A 14,646-nucleotide genomic window follows, 5' to 3' on the forward strand; every position below is an offset into this window, starting at 1 on the left:
TTCCCCCCACCCTCGCGCCCCTGTCTCTATTCCCCCCACCCTCGCGCCCCTGTCTCTATTCCCCCCACCCTCGCGCCCCTCTCTCTATTCCCCCCACCCTCACGCCCCTCTCTCTATTCCCCCCACCCTCGCGCCCCTCTCTCTATTCCCCCCACACTCACGCCCCTCTCTCTATTCCCCCCACGCCCCTCTCTCTATTCCCCCCACCCTCACGCCCCTCTCTCTATTCCCCCCACCCTCACCCCCCTCTCTTTATTCCCCCCACCCTCGCCCCCCTCTCTCTATTCACCCCACCCTCGCCCCCCTCTCTCTATTCCACCCACCCTCGCCCCCCTCTCTCTATTCCCCCCACCCTCGCCCCCCTCTCTCTATTTCCCCCACCCTCGCCCCCCTCTCTCTATTCCCCCCACCCTCGCCCCCCTCTCTCTATTTCCCCCACCCTCGCCCCCCTCTCTCTATTTCCCTCACCCTCGCCCCCCTCTCTCTATTTCCCCCACCCTCGCCCCCCTCTCTCTATTTCCCCCACCCTCGCCCCCCTCTCTCTATTTCCCCCACCCTCGCCCCCCCTCTCTATTTCCCCCACCCTCGCCCCCCTCTCTCTATTTCCCCCACCCTCGCGCCCCTCTCTCTATTTCCCTCACCCTCGCGCCCCTCTCTCTATTTCCCCCACCCTCGCACCCCTCTCTCTATTTCCCCCACCCTCGCGCCCCTCTCTCTATTCCTCACGCCCTCTCTATATTTCCCCCACCCTCACGCCCTCTCTATATTTCCCCCACCCCCTCTCTGTATTCCTCCCACCCTCACGCCCCTCTCTCTATTCCCCCAATCCTCATGCCCCTCTTTCTATTTCCCCCACCCTCACGACCCCTCTCCATTTTCCCCACCCCCTCTCTCCATTCCCCCCACCCTCACGCCCCTCTCTCTATTCCCCCCACCCTCACGCCCCTCTCTCTATTCCCCCCACCCTCACACCCCTCTCTCTATTCCCCCCACCCTCACGCCCCTCTCTCTATTCCCCCTACCCTCACGCCCCTCTCTCTATTCCCCCTACCCTCACATCTCTATATTCCACCCTCTCCCAAACCTCCCCTCTCTATGTCCCCCCAGAACTCCCTTTCTTTCTCCGCTCTCTTCCTTTCTTCCCTCTCTCTCCCTTTCTTCCCTCTCTCTCCCTTTCTTTCCTTTCCTTCCCTCCCCCCTTCCTTCTTTCCTCCCCCTCTCTCCCCTCTTTCTTTCCTCTTCTGCTATCTCTTCCTCCATTCTTTCCTCTCTACCCCCCCCCTCCTCCCTCTCTGCCCTTACCCCTTTCTTTCATCTCTCCCTCCACTCTTCCGCCCTATCTCCCCTTCTTCTGTGCCCCTGTCTCTTTCCTTTCTCTCCCTCCTTTCTTCCCTCTCTCTCCTCCCCTCTCTTTATTCCCCCTCTTCACTCCATTCCCCATCCTTCCTTGGGCACCGTTTCTTCCCCCACTCTCTCCCTCCCCCCGGCCCCCTCCAGGAACCAGGCTGGATCTTGGGGCGGGGTAATGGGTGGAGCTCATTGCTTCTCTGTCGGTGTCTGTGCACTGGGCGCTTCCTCCTCCCCGGGGTTATCTCCGCTCTGATGGCCGAAGTCCGGAGGTTCACTAAGCGGCTCAGTAAGCCGGGCACAGCCGCCGAGCTCCGGCAGAGCGCCTCTGAGGCTGTTCGCAACTCGCTGCTGGCGGTGAGTGTCAGAGAGAGAGAGACAGAGAGAGAGAGAGCCCCTTCCGAACTGCTCCGGGGATTGGTCTCTGTCAGTGTCCCCCACCCTGCAATCTGTCTGTCTTTGTGTATCTGTGATTGCCCATCTCACTCTCTCTCCTGTGTGTAACTGTATTTTTCCTCTCAGTCTGCGCGTACCACGCTGTCTCTCTCCCGTTGTCTCTATCAATGTACAGTCCTGTATCTGTAACTGTGTCTATACCTCAGTGTGTCTTTGTGCAACTGCGATTGTCCATATCCCTTGTCGTATCGCGCTCTCCCTCTGTATCTCTCTCTCTCTCTCTCCTCCTCTGTGTATGCATGTCTGTGTATGTCTCTGGCTCCTTCCATATCTCTCTTTTTGCCTCTGTATATCTGTCTGTGTATCTGTCTTGCCCCCTCTGTATTTCTGTATGTGCATATCTTTCGCTCCTTGTGTTGCCCCCTCTCAGTTCCTTTGTATGTCTGTCTATGTGTACCTATGAATGTCTCTGTCTCTTGTGTGCCTATGTGTCTATTTGTGTCTTTACGTGTCAGTGTGTCGGGATTTTATTTTCTGTTTGTTGTCATCAGCACAGTGTGGTGAGGGTCAAGAGTGTGGTGCTGGAAAAGCACAGCAGGTCAGGCAGCATCCAAGGAGCAGGAGAATTGACGTTTTGGGCATAAGCCCTTCATGAGGAAATGTTGATTCTCCTGCTCCTCAGATGTTGCCAGACCTGCTGTGCTTTTCCAGCACCACACTCTCCATTCTGATCTCAGCATCTGCAGTCCTCACTTTCGTCCACAATGTGGTCAGCAACATACTCCAGATTGAGTTTTGAAAATGTTTAGATTACTTACAGTGTGGAAACAGGGCCTTTGGCCCAACCAGTCCACACTAACTCTCTGAAGAGTAACCCATCTAAACCCATTTCCCTCTGCCTAATGCAACTTACACTACGGGCAATTTAGCATGGCTGCATTTACCTGACCAGCACATCTTTGCACTATGGGAAGAAACCGGAGCAAACCCATGTAGACACGGGGAGAATGTGCAAACTCCACAGAGAGTCATCTGAGGCTGGAATCAAACTTAGGACCCTGGTGCTGGGAGGCAGCAGTGCTAACCACTGAGCCACCATGATGTTCTTTGCACGTGCTGAGGATCAAATGTTTTCATATCTGAAAGGATTGTATCCATATGCTCCATGACTGGGGAAATTGAGCCCATGTTGAGCAGAGAGCTGTCTTCTTGTCACTTTGATCATCAAGATAAGGCGATGCTTTTAAAATCTAGCTTTCAATCTCTAAATTGTTTGACACATTGTTCATTGTGGTGTAAATAGATCATTTGTTTTGGTTCTATTTACAAGAGCTTTCCCATAAGTGTGTGGTGATCCTTTTTAATGTGAGGCAGGATGGATGGGATTGGAGTGTGTAGTTATAAATTGACTGTGCATTAAGCTAATGAGAAATGACTGTACTGCCAGTATGCTGTGTACTCAGGAGGGCAGATTCTTCAGGAACTGGAACGAGCCCTGACAGTTCTATCTTGCTAAAACAATGCAGAGGTGTCACTTTCCTTCCAGGCACAGCTGGTAAACTACTCAAAGCGAGAATGTGTATGTACTTCCTAGTTCACCAGAGAAGTCCCTTTAAAGTCTCTGAAAGTTTGATCCCCTTGAAAGAAATTCAGTCATTTTTTAAAAATTATATCAAATTATGCAGTACATTTTAAAAACTCCATTCCCTTGCTACCTGCTCCATCCCTTATCTTGGTAATCATCTAATGTTCACAACTATGATAAACGTCTGAGCACATATCCACTCCATCTTTAGAAGGTGTATTTCAGTATCTGTGATATTATTCATCCTCACCCTGCCTGCTGCTACAACTTCTTTTTTAGAGGCTTGCTAAGATTAGATTAGATTCCCTACACTGCAGAAACAGGCCCTTCGGCCCAACAAGTCCACACCGATCCTCTGAAGAGTAAACCACTCTGACCCATTCCCCGACTCCTTACTAATGCATCTATCAGTATGGGCAATTTAACATGGCCAATTCACCTGACCTGTACATCTTTGGACTGTGGGAGGAAACCGGAGCACCAGGAGGAAACCCACGCAGACACGGGGAGAATGAGCAAACTCCACACAGACAGTCGCCCAAGGCTGGAATCGAACCTGGGTCCCTGGCACTGCAAGGCCACTGGGACCTCACTCCTCTCTATCTCTGTCCTCTTCACTAGCCCCACACAGGTTGGAGGTATATACTGTTCTCATTCCAGCCTCTTCTTCGTCCCAGACTTCCATCATTGTACCATTAGTGGCCAGGACTTTGATAGTATTGAGTGTTCCAAAAGTCTCTGTAACTATTGGAGAAACTGAAGTACACTCATAGATTGTAATTAAGGAAAAATAAAATGTGCAGATCAAGATCCCATTGGTTGCTGTGGAATTATGAATGGAACACCACCTTTAGGATTTCTTTTGTTGATTGTCAAGGGACCTTGACAGTTCTTAAAAAAAAGGTCATGATCTGGAGGTGCCAGTGTTGGACTGGGGTGTACAAAGTTAAGAATCACACAACACCAGGTTATAGTCCAACAGGTTTAATTGGAAGCACTAGCTTTCAGAGCGCTGCTTGTGGAGCAGGATCATAAGACACACAATTTATAACCAAAGATCACAGTGTCATGTAATTAAAATGATATATTGAACAAACCTAGATTGCCGTTCAGTCTTTCATCTTTCAGAGTGGGTTGCAGGTTCTGGTTCATTAATATATAAACCCCAGAACTTCTTTTAAGTCACATTCCCGAGATAACTTGAGGTTTTATTAAAAAAAAGGTGACATCACAGCTCAGACAATGCATTAAAGGTGAGAGTCTGTCTATGTCCCAAACTGGAGTCAGACTGGTTCTGTTTCCAAAGTTGGAATTTATAAAATGTTATATGGATTGACTGCCTGCAGATTGTGTACTTTTTGAGCAAAAATATAATGTATCTGCAAATGGAAATTCAAATTCACCCCATAGACTTATGTGTGTATGCATGAATACATGTGAGGGGGAGAGTGTGCATGTGAGAGAATGTGTGTTTGAGTGCGTGCATCAGTGTGGTGGAGTATAAGCCTGTGAGAGGATGTGTTTGTGTGTGAGTGTGTAGGGAGGGTGAATGCATGTGTGTGTCTGAGAGAGCATGTGTATGTGAGAGGGTCTGTGTGAGTGTGAGAGTATGTAAGAGTATGCATCTGTCGGTTTGTGTGTGTGTGTGTGTGTGTGTGTGTGTGTATAATGCAGTCGGGTCGCCTGTAGTGTGACATGAACCCAAGGTCCCGATTGAGGCCACCCCCACGGGTACCTCTGCCTCTCAGCCTCTGATCAGCTACTTTGCATTGTTGCTTGTCCCAAAGTCCACCTTGGAGGATGGTCACCTGAAGATCCAAGGCCGAATGTCCCTAACCGCTGAGGTGTTCCCTGACTGGAAGGGAACACCCCTGTCTGGCGACTATTGTGTGATGTCCATTCATTCATTGTCGTAGCGTCTACTCTGTCTCACCAATGTACCATGAGGATGACTTCAACCGGGACCTTGGGTTTATGTCACACTACAGATGACCCCACTACACTATACAGTCTCACGCACACATACACTTGGGTACTCATGCAGAGCCTCTCTCAGACACACACACACACACACACACACACACACAGACAAACAACACCCACATACACACCCTCTCACAGGTTTATACTCCATCACACTCATGCACACCCTCTACCAAGCACACGCAAACACATACTCTCACATGCACATGCACACACTCATGTGCATACACTCGACATTCCCTCCCTCCCTCGCATGCACAGAGACACACACACAGGTCTATGGGTTGAATTTGTATTTGCAGATACATTCTATTTTTGCTCAAAAAGCACACAACCTGCAGGCAGTCAATCCCTATAACATTTTATAAATTCCTACTTTAGAAATAGAACCAGTCTGACTCAAGATTGGGATACAGACAGACTCTAACCTCACTCTTTTATTGCATTGTTTGAGCTGAGACATCATCTTTTATAAAACATTACATTATCTCGAGAACGTGACTTAAAAGAATTTCTGGGATTTACATATTAATGAACCGAAACCTGCAATCCATTCTAAAAGATGAAATACTTAACAGCAACCTAGGTTTGTTCAATGTATCGTTTTAATTATATGACACTGTGATCTTTTGCTATAAATTCTGTGTCCTATAATCTGGCCCCACTAGTTACCTGATGAAGGGACAGCGCTCTGAAAGCTAGTTCAAATGAACCTGTTGGACTATAACCTGGTGTTGTGTGATTTTTTTAACCTTGAAAAAGATGTCACACGGTCTTCTAAGTACACCCGTGAGGGCCTCGGGTTAATATCTCTCCCATCTAAGTGATGGTATCTCCAACTTGGGATCAGGGCCAGAAAGAACGGAAACTGGTCCTGTTCCTGATTTGAGACAGTGAGCCCCCTAATGCCCTGGGTGTTGGTTATCAGACCCTAAGATACTTCCACCAACACCTTCCTGAAGTGATCTCTGAATTGGATCTTAAACTCAACAACTCAGGTGCAAGTTGAGTTAAGCATGGAGCCCAGGCTGGTGTTGGGGGAGGTTTGTGAGGCCTGCAAGCGGGTATTATAGATTACAATTCCGGTGGAGTGGTAGGCTGGCTGAGGGTTTTGATAAAGACAGGAGTGAGGTAGAGTGGGGAAGATTTAGAACAATGAGCTTTGACAAAGGGTCAGTTAGACTCGGAACATCAGCTCTTTTCTCTCCTTACAGATGCTGCCAGACCTGCTGAGATTTTCCAGCATTTTCTCTTTTGGTTTCAGATTCCAGCATCCACAGTAATTTGCTTTTATCCAAGATTTAGAACAAGTTTTGCTGCTGATGAGGATGTGGGTTATGAAGCTTTACTCTGGGTGGACTGAGACACTGTAAATTTGGATGGACTGGTCATTCCAGTAAACAGCCATGTAAAGAGGGAGATGGAGTGACGTAGAGAGTAGATTCTTGGCAGGAACTGATATAAAGACGTTGGTAGTCCCAATTCGAGGTGGAAGCTATTTCTGAATCATTCAGGACTTGTATCAGGCAACACCAAGTGGATAGTAATATAGACCTGGGCATTGACAGGGTGAATTTACAGAATGTTACTGTGCTGACGGGAAATGCCCTGAGGTTAAAGAAGAAGAGGAACTTGATATAAGCTGAGAGTTTAGTGGGTGCACATGTGCAGAGTTGGGAAGGAAAAACTGTTTCTGGAATTGAGATATGATGAGTAATTGGTTGTCCCTTCATTTGCTGTAGAATGCTAAGGGACATTCTGAAATTGGGTAAGGCTGTAAAAGATTGTCATATTTGTTGGGAAGTATTGTATGTCAACAAAGTCAGATGGAGCCACTAATGTTGCAAGTCACCAGTTCATGCTTAAGCTGTGGACCGGATTTCAAGATAACATGCCTGGTACTGAATGGAAGGTTGAAATTGAGCCAGCTTCCTGTAATCTGAGGCCGGGAAGTGATTTTCCAAAGTCACTGTTGGTTATTTTTGCTCAAGAGGGTAGTTAGTTTATGGGGACACTGGCTTCAGTACAGTTGCAAGCTGAAGGGAATACTGCGACTTGGAGTGACGAACCTGACTGTGTGCTGCCCACAAAGGAGGGCAAGCCTGAGATGTGAGAAATGTGTTTTATAGCCTTTGCCATAAGTTAAAATAGAAAACTTTGAAATTAGTATCCACCCAAAATAGAGTGGAAATGAACGAAACACATTGTGCAATCATGTACGGGAAAGGATTTCAGAATAGAATGAATATGCTGTGAATAGTATGGTGTCTGATACAAATAGAGGAGTGGGGAGGGGGTGCAATGGACTAGTGATATTGCTGGATTGTTAATTCAGAGGCCCAGGTAATGTCCCAGGAAACCAGGTATGAATCTTGCTGTGACAGATGGTGGAATTTGAATTCATTTTTACTGAATTCAATAAGTTCTGGGAATTAAACATCTATGATGATAATGAAACCATTGTTGATTGTAGACAACTCCATCTTCAGAGAATGAAACTACAATCCTTACCTGGTCTGACCTATATGTGACTCCAGACTCTCAGCAATGTGGTTGACTTTTAATTGCCCCAAAGGGCAATAAATGCTGACCTTGCCTGTGATGCCCTCATCCCAATTTTAAAAAAGACTTTAAAAAGGTTTACCTTTCAATGTAAACTACTTATTGACAATAAATATGTGGAATTCAAACTTATTTTCTGGAACTTAACTGGTGATGAAACATTCTAGTTGACACATTCCTCAGAAATCCTTGCGACTCCAAACCCCAACCCAAAACAGAAATTATACTGCACGTCTCGCAACTGCATTGTAAATCCTGACACACGCCTCTGGGCCATGTGTATATCCTGACACACTTCCCCAGCACCATCTCCCCACCCTATATTTACTGATGTGGCCTGGGGATCCTATAAATCATAACACACATCTGTGGACCCCTGTGAATCAGGACGCTCTCCTAAGGATCACCCCATCTATGCCCGCTAACCTTCCCAGGCACGTAGTGATCTCCTCTGAGAACCTCACATCTAACTTTCTGAAATTCTATCTTCATATCACTTGATGCTTTTTTTTCCCCTCATGCGTTTTTCTGGTTTGACGGGGGATGCATCTGTTTTTTGCCTTAACTGCTTCACGTGGTAACAAGTTCCATGTTGTCTCCACTCTCTCTGGGTAAAAGAATTACTCTTAAATTCTCAATTGGGTTCACTAGTGACTAGCTGATATTCTCCACCCTGGTTCTGATATCCCTCCAAGTGAAAGTACTGTTCTTGTGCCTACCCACTGAAGCCCCTTCATAATTTTAAAAAGATTTGAGACTCGACCCCACCCAGAGATTTCCCTTTCCTAGTGAAAAACCTGTTTTGTCTGTCTTGATGTTTACAACATCTCAATTCTAGTCACATCCTTGTAAATTGTGTATTGCGCCCAATCCAGTAGCCTTAATCCTTTTCATTTACATGGAGAGCAAGAGCTGTACACACGTGGCAGTGGATGCAAGATCAATTGTTAATGTTAAGTCCGAAATACTTTTCTTTTGTTATGATTAGATTAGACTAGATTAGATTCCCTACAGTATGGAAACAGGCCCTTCGGCCCAACAAGTTTCCACTGACCCTCCGAAGGGTATCCCACCCAAATCCATTCCCCATTATTCTAATACACATTATGTAAACATCCCTGAACACTATGAGTAATTTAGCACAGCCAATTCATCTAACCTGTACATCTGTGGATTATGGGAGGAAACTGTAGCACCTGGAGGAAACCCATGCAGACACTGGGAGAATGTGCAAATGCTACACAGCTAATTGCCCAAGGCTGGAATCGAACCTGGGTCACTGGTGCTGTGAGGCAACAGTACTAACCACTGAGCAGGTTTTAATTAATATAGGCCAAAGTCAGGTTTATGGAGTTAGGTCACTGAACAGCCATGATCTCATTGAATAGTAGAATGTGCTTGAGGGACTGAATGGCCTCCTTCAGTTCCTACATTGCTATGCAATCACTTTACATTTTAGATCCATTTGAAGTAATGTTGATGGAGACGATTTTTATTAAGTTAAGATTGCAATTCTGAAGGCTAATTAGCTTAATTGACTGCAAACACTCCCCTTTGTGCCATGAGTTGTCAGCTCAAAGCAACAGAAACGGTGTGTCAGAGTCTCAATGCAGTGGGGGAGAAGCAACCCTGGATCTCACTGTTTGAAAATTCTGGAAGATTCTCGCTCTTTGGCCATCTACAAGCACTCTTTAAAATGAAACTTTGGATTCAGAGCATTACAGGTCTACGCCAGGCTGAAGGCAGTAATCGCCAGATTTAGCTTTTGAAAAAAACTTGTTATTGTAGGTTTCGGCCTGAAGTAGTGATTGCCAACTTTTTTAAAATTTAAACTTGTGACCTTTCAGTGAAAGTAAATAAGTTTTTCTCTTGGCTTCGACTTGAGCTGTCGATTCATGGCAATGTGTAGTGACTGAGTTGTGTTTGCAGTTCGTTAGGCTAATTAGCCTTCAGAATTGTGACCTTAATTTCATAAAAATTGCCTCCATCAGAATTACTTAAAATGGATCTCAAATGTAAAATGATTGCACAGGAACATAGGAGTAGGCCATTTAGCCCCTTGAGCCTGTTCCATCATTCAGTGAGGTCATTGCTGGTCTGTGGCCTAACTCCACATTCCTGCCTTTGGCCCATATCCCTTACTACCTTTACTTAACAAACCTTGGATTTAAAACGAACACCTAATCCTGTATTCACTGCCATTATAGAAAATAATTCCAAACATTTATCACCATTTGTGTGTAGATATGCTTCCTAACATCTCCCTGAAAGGTCTGACCCTAATTCTCAGACCATTCTCCCTAACTCTACAGTAGTTTATCTTCATCTACCATGTCTTTTCATGTTGGTAGCTTGAAGATTTCGATCAGATCACCCTTTAACCTTCTAGGTTCTAGTGAAAACAGACGTCATTTGTGTAAACTCTCCTCATAACCCTAATGTCCAGGTATCATTCTTGTAAACCTGTGTTACACTCCCTCCTAGGCTAAAATAACCTTCCTAAGGCATAATGCTTAGATCTGCTCACAGTTCCTCAAGTGAGGTCTAACTAGGTTTTGGTATAATTGCAGCATAACTTTTGCATTCTTACAAATCACACAACACCAGGTTATAGTCCAACAGGTTTAATTGGAAGCACACTAGCTTTCGGAGTGCAGCTCCTTCATCAGGTGATTGTGGAGTGCACAATTGTAAGACAGAGTTTATAACAAAAGTTTACAATGTGATGTAACTGAAATTATACATTGAAAAATAGCTTGATTGTTTGTTAACTCTCTCATCTGTTAGAATGACCTTGATAGTTTCACTTCTTTCATATGTAAATCACAAAACATTTTAAAAAGTTACATTCTCAGGTTAATTGAAACAATTGGTGTCAGCGCAGTTAAGATGTTGAGGTGTTGAAGATGTTAGTCCCCTGTGTTCCCTGTCTGTGCCGTAATGTTTAGACTGATTCTAATCTAAAAAGTGAGATAACAGTCTTACATGGATTCATGCAGTTTTTGAGCAAAGTACAATGTAACTCTGCAAGTACAAGTTCACCCCACAAACATATGTGTGTGTGTGTGTGTCTGGGTTGGGGGTTTGTGAGTGCCTGTGAGAGAGAGTGTATATGTGTGTGTAAAGTGGTCTAAGTCTGTGAGAGGGTGAATGTGGGAATGCGTGTGTCTATAGGAGTGTAAAATGGAAATGACTTGGAAATGCACCATTGCCCCTTCATGGGTCAAAATCCTGGAACTCCCTAACCGGATTGTGGATGTATATATCCCAGTGATTCAAGAAGACTGTTCCTATCAGCTTCTCCAAGGGAATTTGGGATGGACAATAAATGCTGCCTCAGCCTAGGACATCTGAATACAGTGAATGAATTAAAGACAAAAAAATGAACAGACCTAGAATGAATTTAAATAAGACTCTGGTGGAGCAGGCCTGCTTTTATTGGATGTATGACAGAGATGTCAGTCCTTTAATCATTTGTACAGATGTGCCTGGGAATGTTGTTTCACTGATAGGCCATCCATTATGTAGACTTTCAGTCAATGCTCCTTCAGACTTTACCAGCTCTGTCCACAGTGTCTGATGGAACACCTAAGGGAACAAAGCATATAATGAGTTTATTAACGAGTTAATTTTATTTTCCAGTGCAGGTTTTATGTCTGACTGTTGTATGTTCTTACAGTAGTTGATTGCTTCAATGAATGAGCTAAGCAGTAGCTATTGCCAGGAGAGCAACGGCTGAATCTGCTACTTAGTCTTTGGAATTGCACTTAATGCCTTGTGAGTCCCGAGTGGACTGTGTAATAGGTATTGACCTCTTTGTAGGCTGTGACTGGGTAATGCTTGGCTGCATGGCCACTTCTCTGGAGGGATTAATAAGTTCTCTTTCCATTGAGTCCTGCTGAGGATACATTATATTGATAGAAAGTGCATTTGCTTATTAACAAATTGGTTTCCTATGGTAGTTCAGCGACCAATTGCAGGACTGAAAGTCTGAATCCTTAGAGTTGGGCGATTTTAGACTATGCTTTTAGAAAGATAGAAATCTGATGACCTCATGGTTAGAACAAATTAAAAAGCAGTCTGTTACTTTGTTTGAGTTGAAAATACTAGGAAACAATCGATGCTCAGCATTGGTGCCAAGAGTACTCTGTCATAATTCGAGTTCAAACCCTACTATCTACCAGGATAGTATTATAATGAGCGTCTTATTTTTAAGGAAAAAAAGAAAGACCGCATTGAGCTGTGAATGAATTAGGGGCTCCAGCGATCTAATACAGTAAAACTAATCAAGTCTCAGATTTTTTCATTGGAACGTGCATACAGAAGGACTGACCAGAGCAGTGTGTTAATACTTAATCTCTTGACTAGCATTTGAGATCAATGACATGAGTTTAACCACGTGCTGCTTAACCTGCATTGGGAGGTACTGTATTGTCCTATTCTCCATTGAGTCTGAAGGTTATGCACCTGACTTCAGTGTGGAGGCTTGAGTACAACATCTGGCTGATGCTAGTCCTGAGGGAGTGCTAACCTGTTGCCGATGTTATTTTTCTATCAAGGTTCTAAACTGAATCTGCCCTCTCAGATGGTTGTAAAAGATACCATGGTGCTGCTTTGAAGAGGTTGAGAAGAACGTTCATGACATCTTGGCTAATATTTTTTTCTCAATCAATGCCAAAAAAATCAACTTCTCTGATTGGTCATATTTCTGTTTGTTGTAGCTTGCTGTGTGTAAATCGGAGGCTGCAGTTTCCACATTACAACAGCGGCCACACTTCAGAAAGCACTTTGTTAATCTAATTGATGTATACAAGATGTGAAAGGAGACTGGCAAATTAGACATAGAATGGATATTTCCTCTTTTAGGGAAATCTAGAACAAGAGGTCATAGTTTTAGGATAAGGGATAGCAGATTTGAAACAGATGAGATATTACTTCTCTCGGAAGGTCGTAAAACTGTGGAGTTCACTATCTCATTGTGGTGATTGCTGGGATGTTGAGTAAATTTAAGGAGGAGATAGACTAATGAGGGATTTTGGAGAAGGTTTGCAGCTCAGGTTGCGGGGCTGGTGGGATTTTTCTCAGACGTTGCGTCACCATGCTAGGTAACATCATCAGTGAGCCTCCGGTGAAGCGTTAGTGTTCTGTCCTGCTTGTTACTTATGTGTCTCAATTTGTTGTGGTGGGTGATGTCACTTCCTGTTCGGTTTCTGAGAGGCTGGTAAACGGGTAGAACGAAAAGCCAATGAAGAACTGCAAACCAGCGTGTATAAGAAAGCCACACTCACAGCAGATACTCAACTACAGAAGCAACCATCCCAACACCCCAAGACAGAGCTGCGTCACGACACAATTCATACGAGCCATAAAGCACTGCAGTACCATGGAACTTAAGGAAGCTGAGGAGAAACACCCTATACAAAGTATTGAGGAACAACAGTTACTCGATAAGCACAATCTGCCAATTCATGCACAACGGACAACATGCCCAGAGACTCTAGTCACCCTGCCATACATCAAAGACATTTCAGAGATAACCACCAGACTACTCTGGCCCCTAGGCATCATGGTAGCCCACAAACCTACCACCGCACCGAAACAACCGCTGACAAACTTAAAGCATCTGAAACCCACAGCCAGCAGAACGAAAAAGATATACAAAATACCCTGCAAGGACTACAACAAACATTACATTGGACAACCCAGGAGGAGGCTAGCCACCAGGATACATGAGCATGAACTAGCCACCAAAAGACATGACAACCATCACTGATAGCCATATACACAGCCAAAGAGGAACAACAGTTTGACTGGGACAATGCATCCATTCTGGAACAGACTAAACAAAGACATGCACGGGAATTCCTAGAGGCCTGGCATTCAAACCTGAACTCCATTAACAAACATATAGATTTGGACCCCATTGACCAACACCTCAGAAACAGAAACGGAAATGATATCACCCACCATAACAGACCAAGACACATAAATAGCAAGTAGGACAGAACACCAAGGCTTCACCGGAGGCTCACTGATGATATTACCTAGCATGGTGACAAAACATCTAAGAACAAACCCACCAGCTCAGCGAGCAAACCGCCAACTTAATAAGGGATTGAAGAGTTATGGAGCACGTGCAGGAAAGTGGAATTGAGGTCAAGATGAGATCAGCTGTGGTTGTAATGCATGGGTCGATCAGACTTAAGGGACTGAATTATCGTCTCCTGCTCTGAGTTCTTATGTTCTAAGACACTTTGGAACATCTGAGGTCATGAAGAGCACTATATAAATGCAAGTCTTTCTCTTTCGTTCCTCCTTTCTTTCTGTCCTCCACAATCTGTTTTAACTCTCCACTGTCCCTTTATGTCACCCATTTCTAAAGTATTGTCTGACTCTGCCCCTATATTACCAGAGTGCCTCTGAAGTCTACATTCCCATCTGGCTCACCTTCAACAATCATCTTGCTATTCTAACTCAATTTCCAAAACTCTGCTGCATATCTTTTATTATTAAACCCTAATATCCTACATCCCAGTCCTGGTCCCCCATCAATCTAAAAATGTTTTTTATTGTTTTACATTTCTGCAAACCCTCCCACCTCCTTCATGTGTGACCTGCCTGTGCTATGCATCACCCAGTCTCCATTGTCCCTCTCAGATTTCAGAGTGCCCCCACTTTTGAAAGTTTCCATCTTTAAAGGCTGCTTCATGTTGAGACTCCACCCCTTCAGAGGCCTCCTCAAAAACTATTTTGGTCAACTCCCTCAATCCTTA

At 44.8% G+C, this 14,646-nt stretch overlaps 1 protein-coding gene across 2 annotated transcripts in view; it reads left to right on the plus strand.

Moving 5' to 3' along the window:
• The first annotated feature begins 1,286 nt into the window (after positions 1-1,286).
• The window catches only part of LOC140495758 (dedicator of cytokinesis protein 11-like), a 286,052-nt gene continuing 272,692 nt past the window's right edge, over positions 1,287-14,646 (plus strand). For both annotated transcript variants that reach the window (XM_072594834.1, XM_072594833.1), the window contains exon 1: positions 1,287-1,704. In XM_072594834.1, the coding sequence (XP_072450935.1) occupies positions 1,603-1,704 (102 nt within the window). In that variant the 5' untranslated portion in view covers positions 1,287-1,602. The remainder of the gene's footprint in view (positions 1,705-14,646) is intronic.

This window comes from Chiloscyllium punctatum, chromosome 25 (assembly GCF_047496795.1).
Source record: "Chiloscyllium punctatum isolate Juve2018m chromosome 25, sChiPun1.3, whole genome shotgun sequence".
In the NCBI taxonomy this organism is placed as follows: Eukaryota; Metazoa; Chordata; class Chondrichthyes; order Orectolobiformes; family Hemiscylliidae; genus Chiloscyllium; species Chiloscyllium punctatum.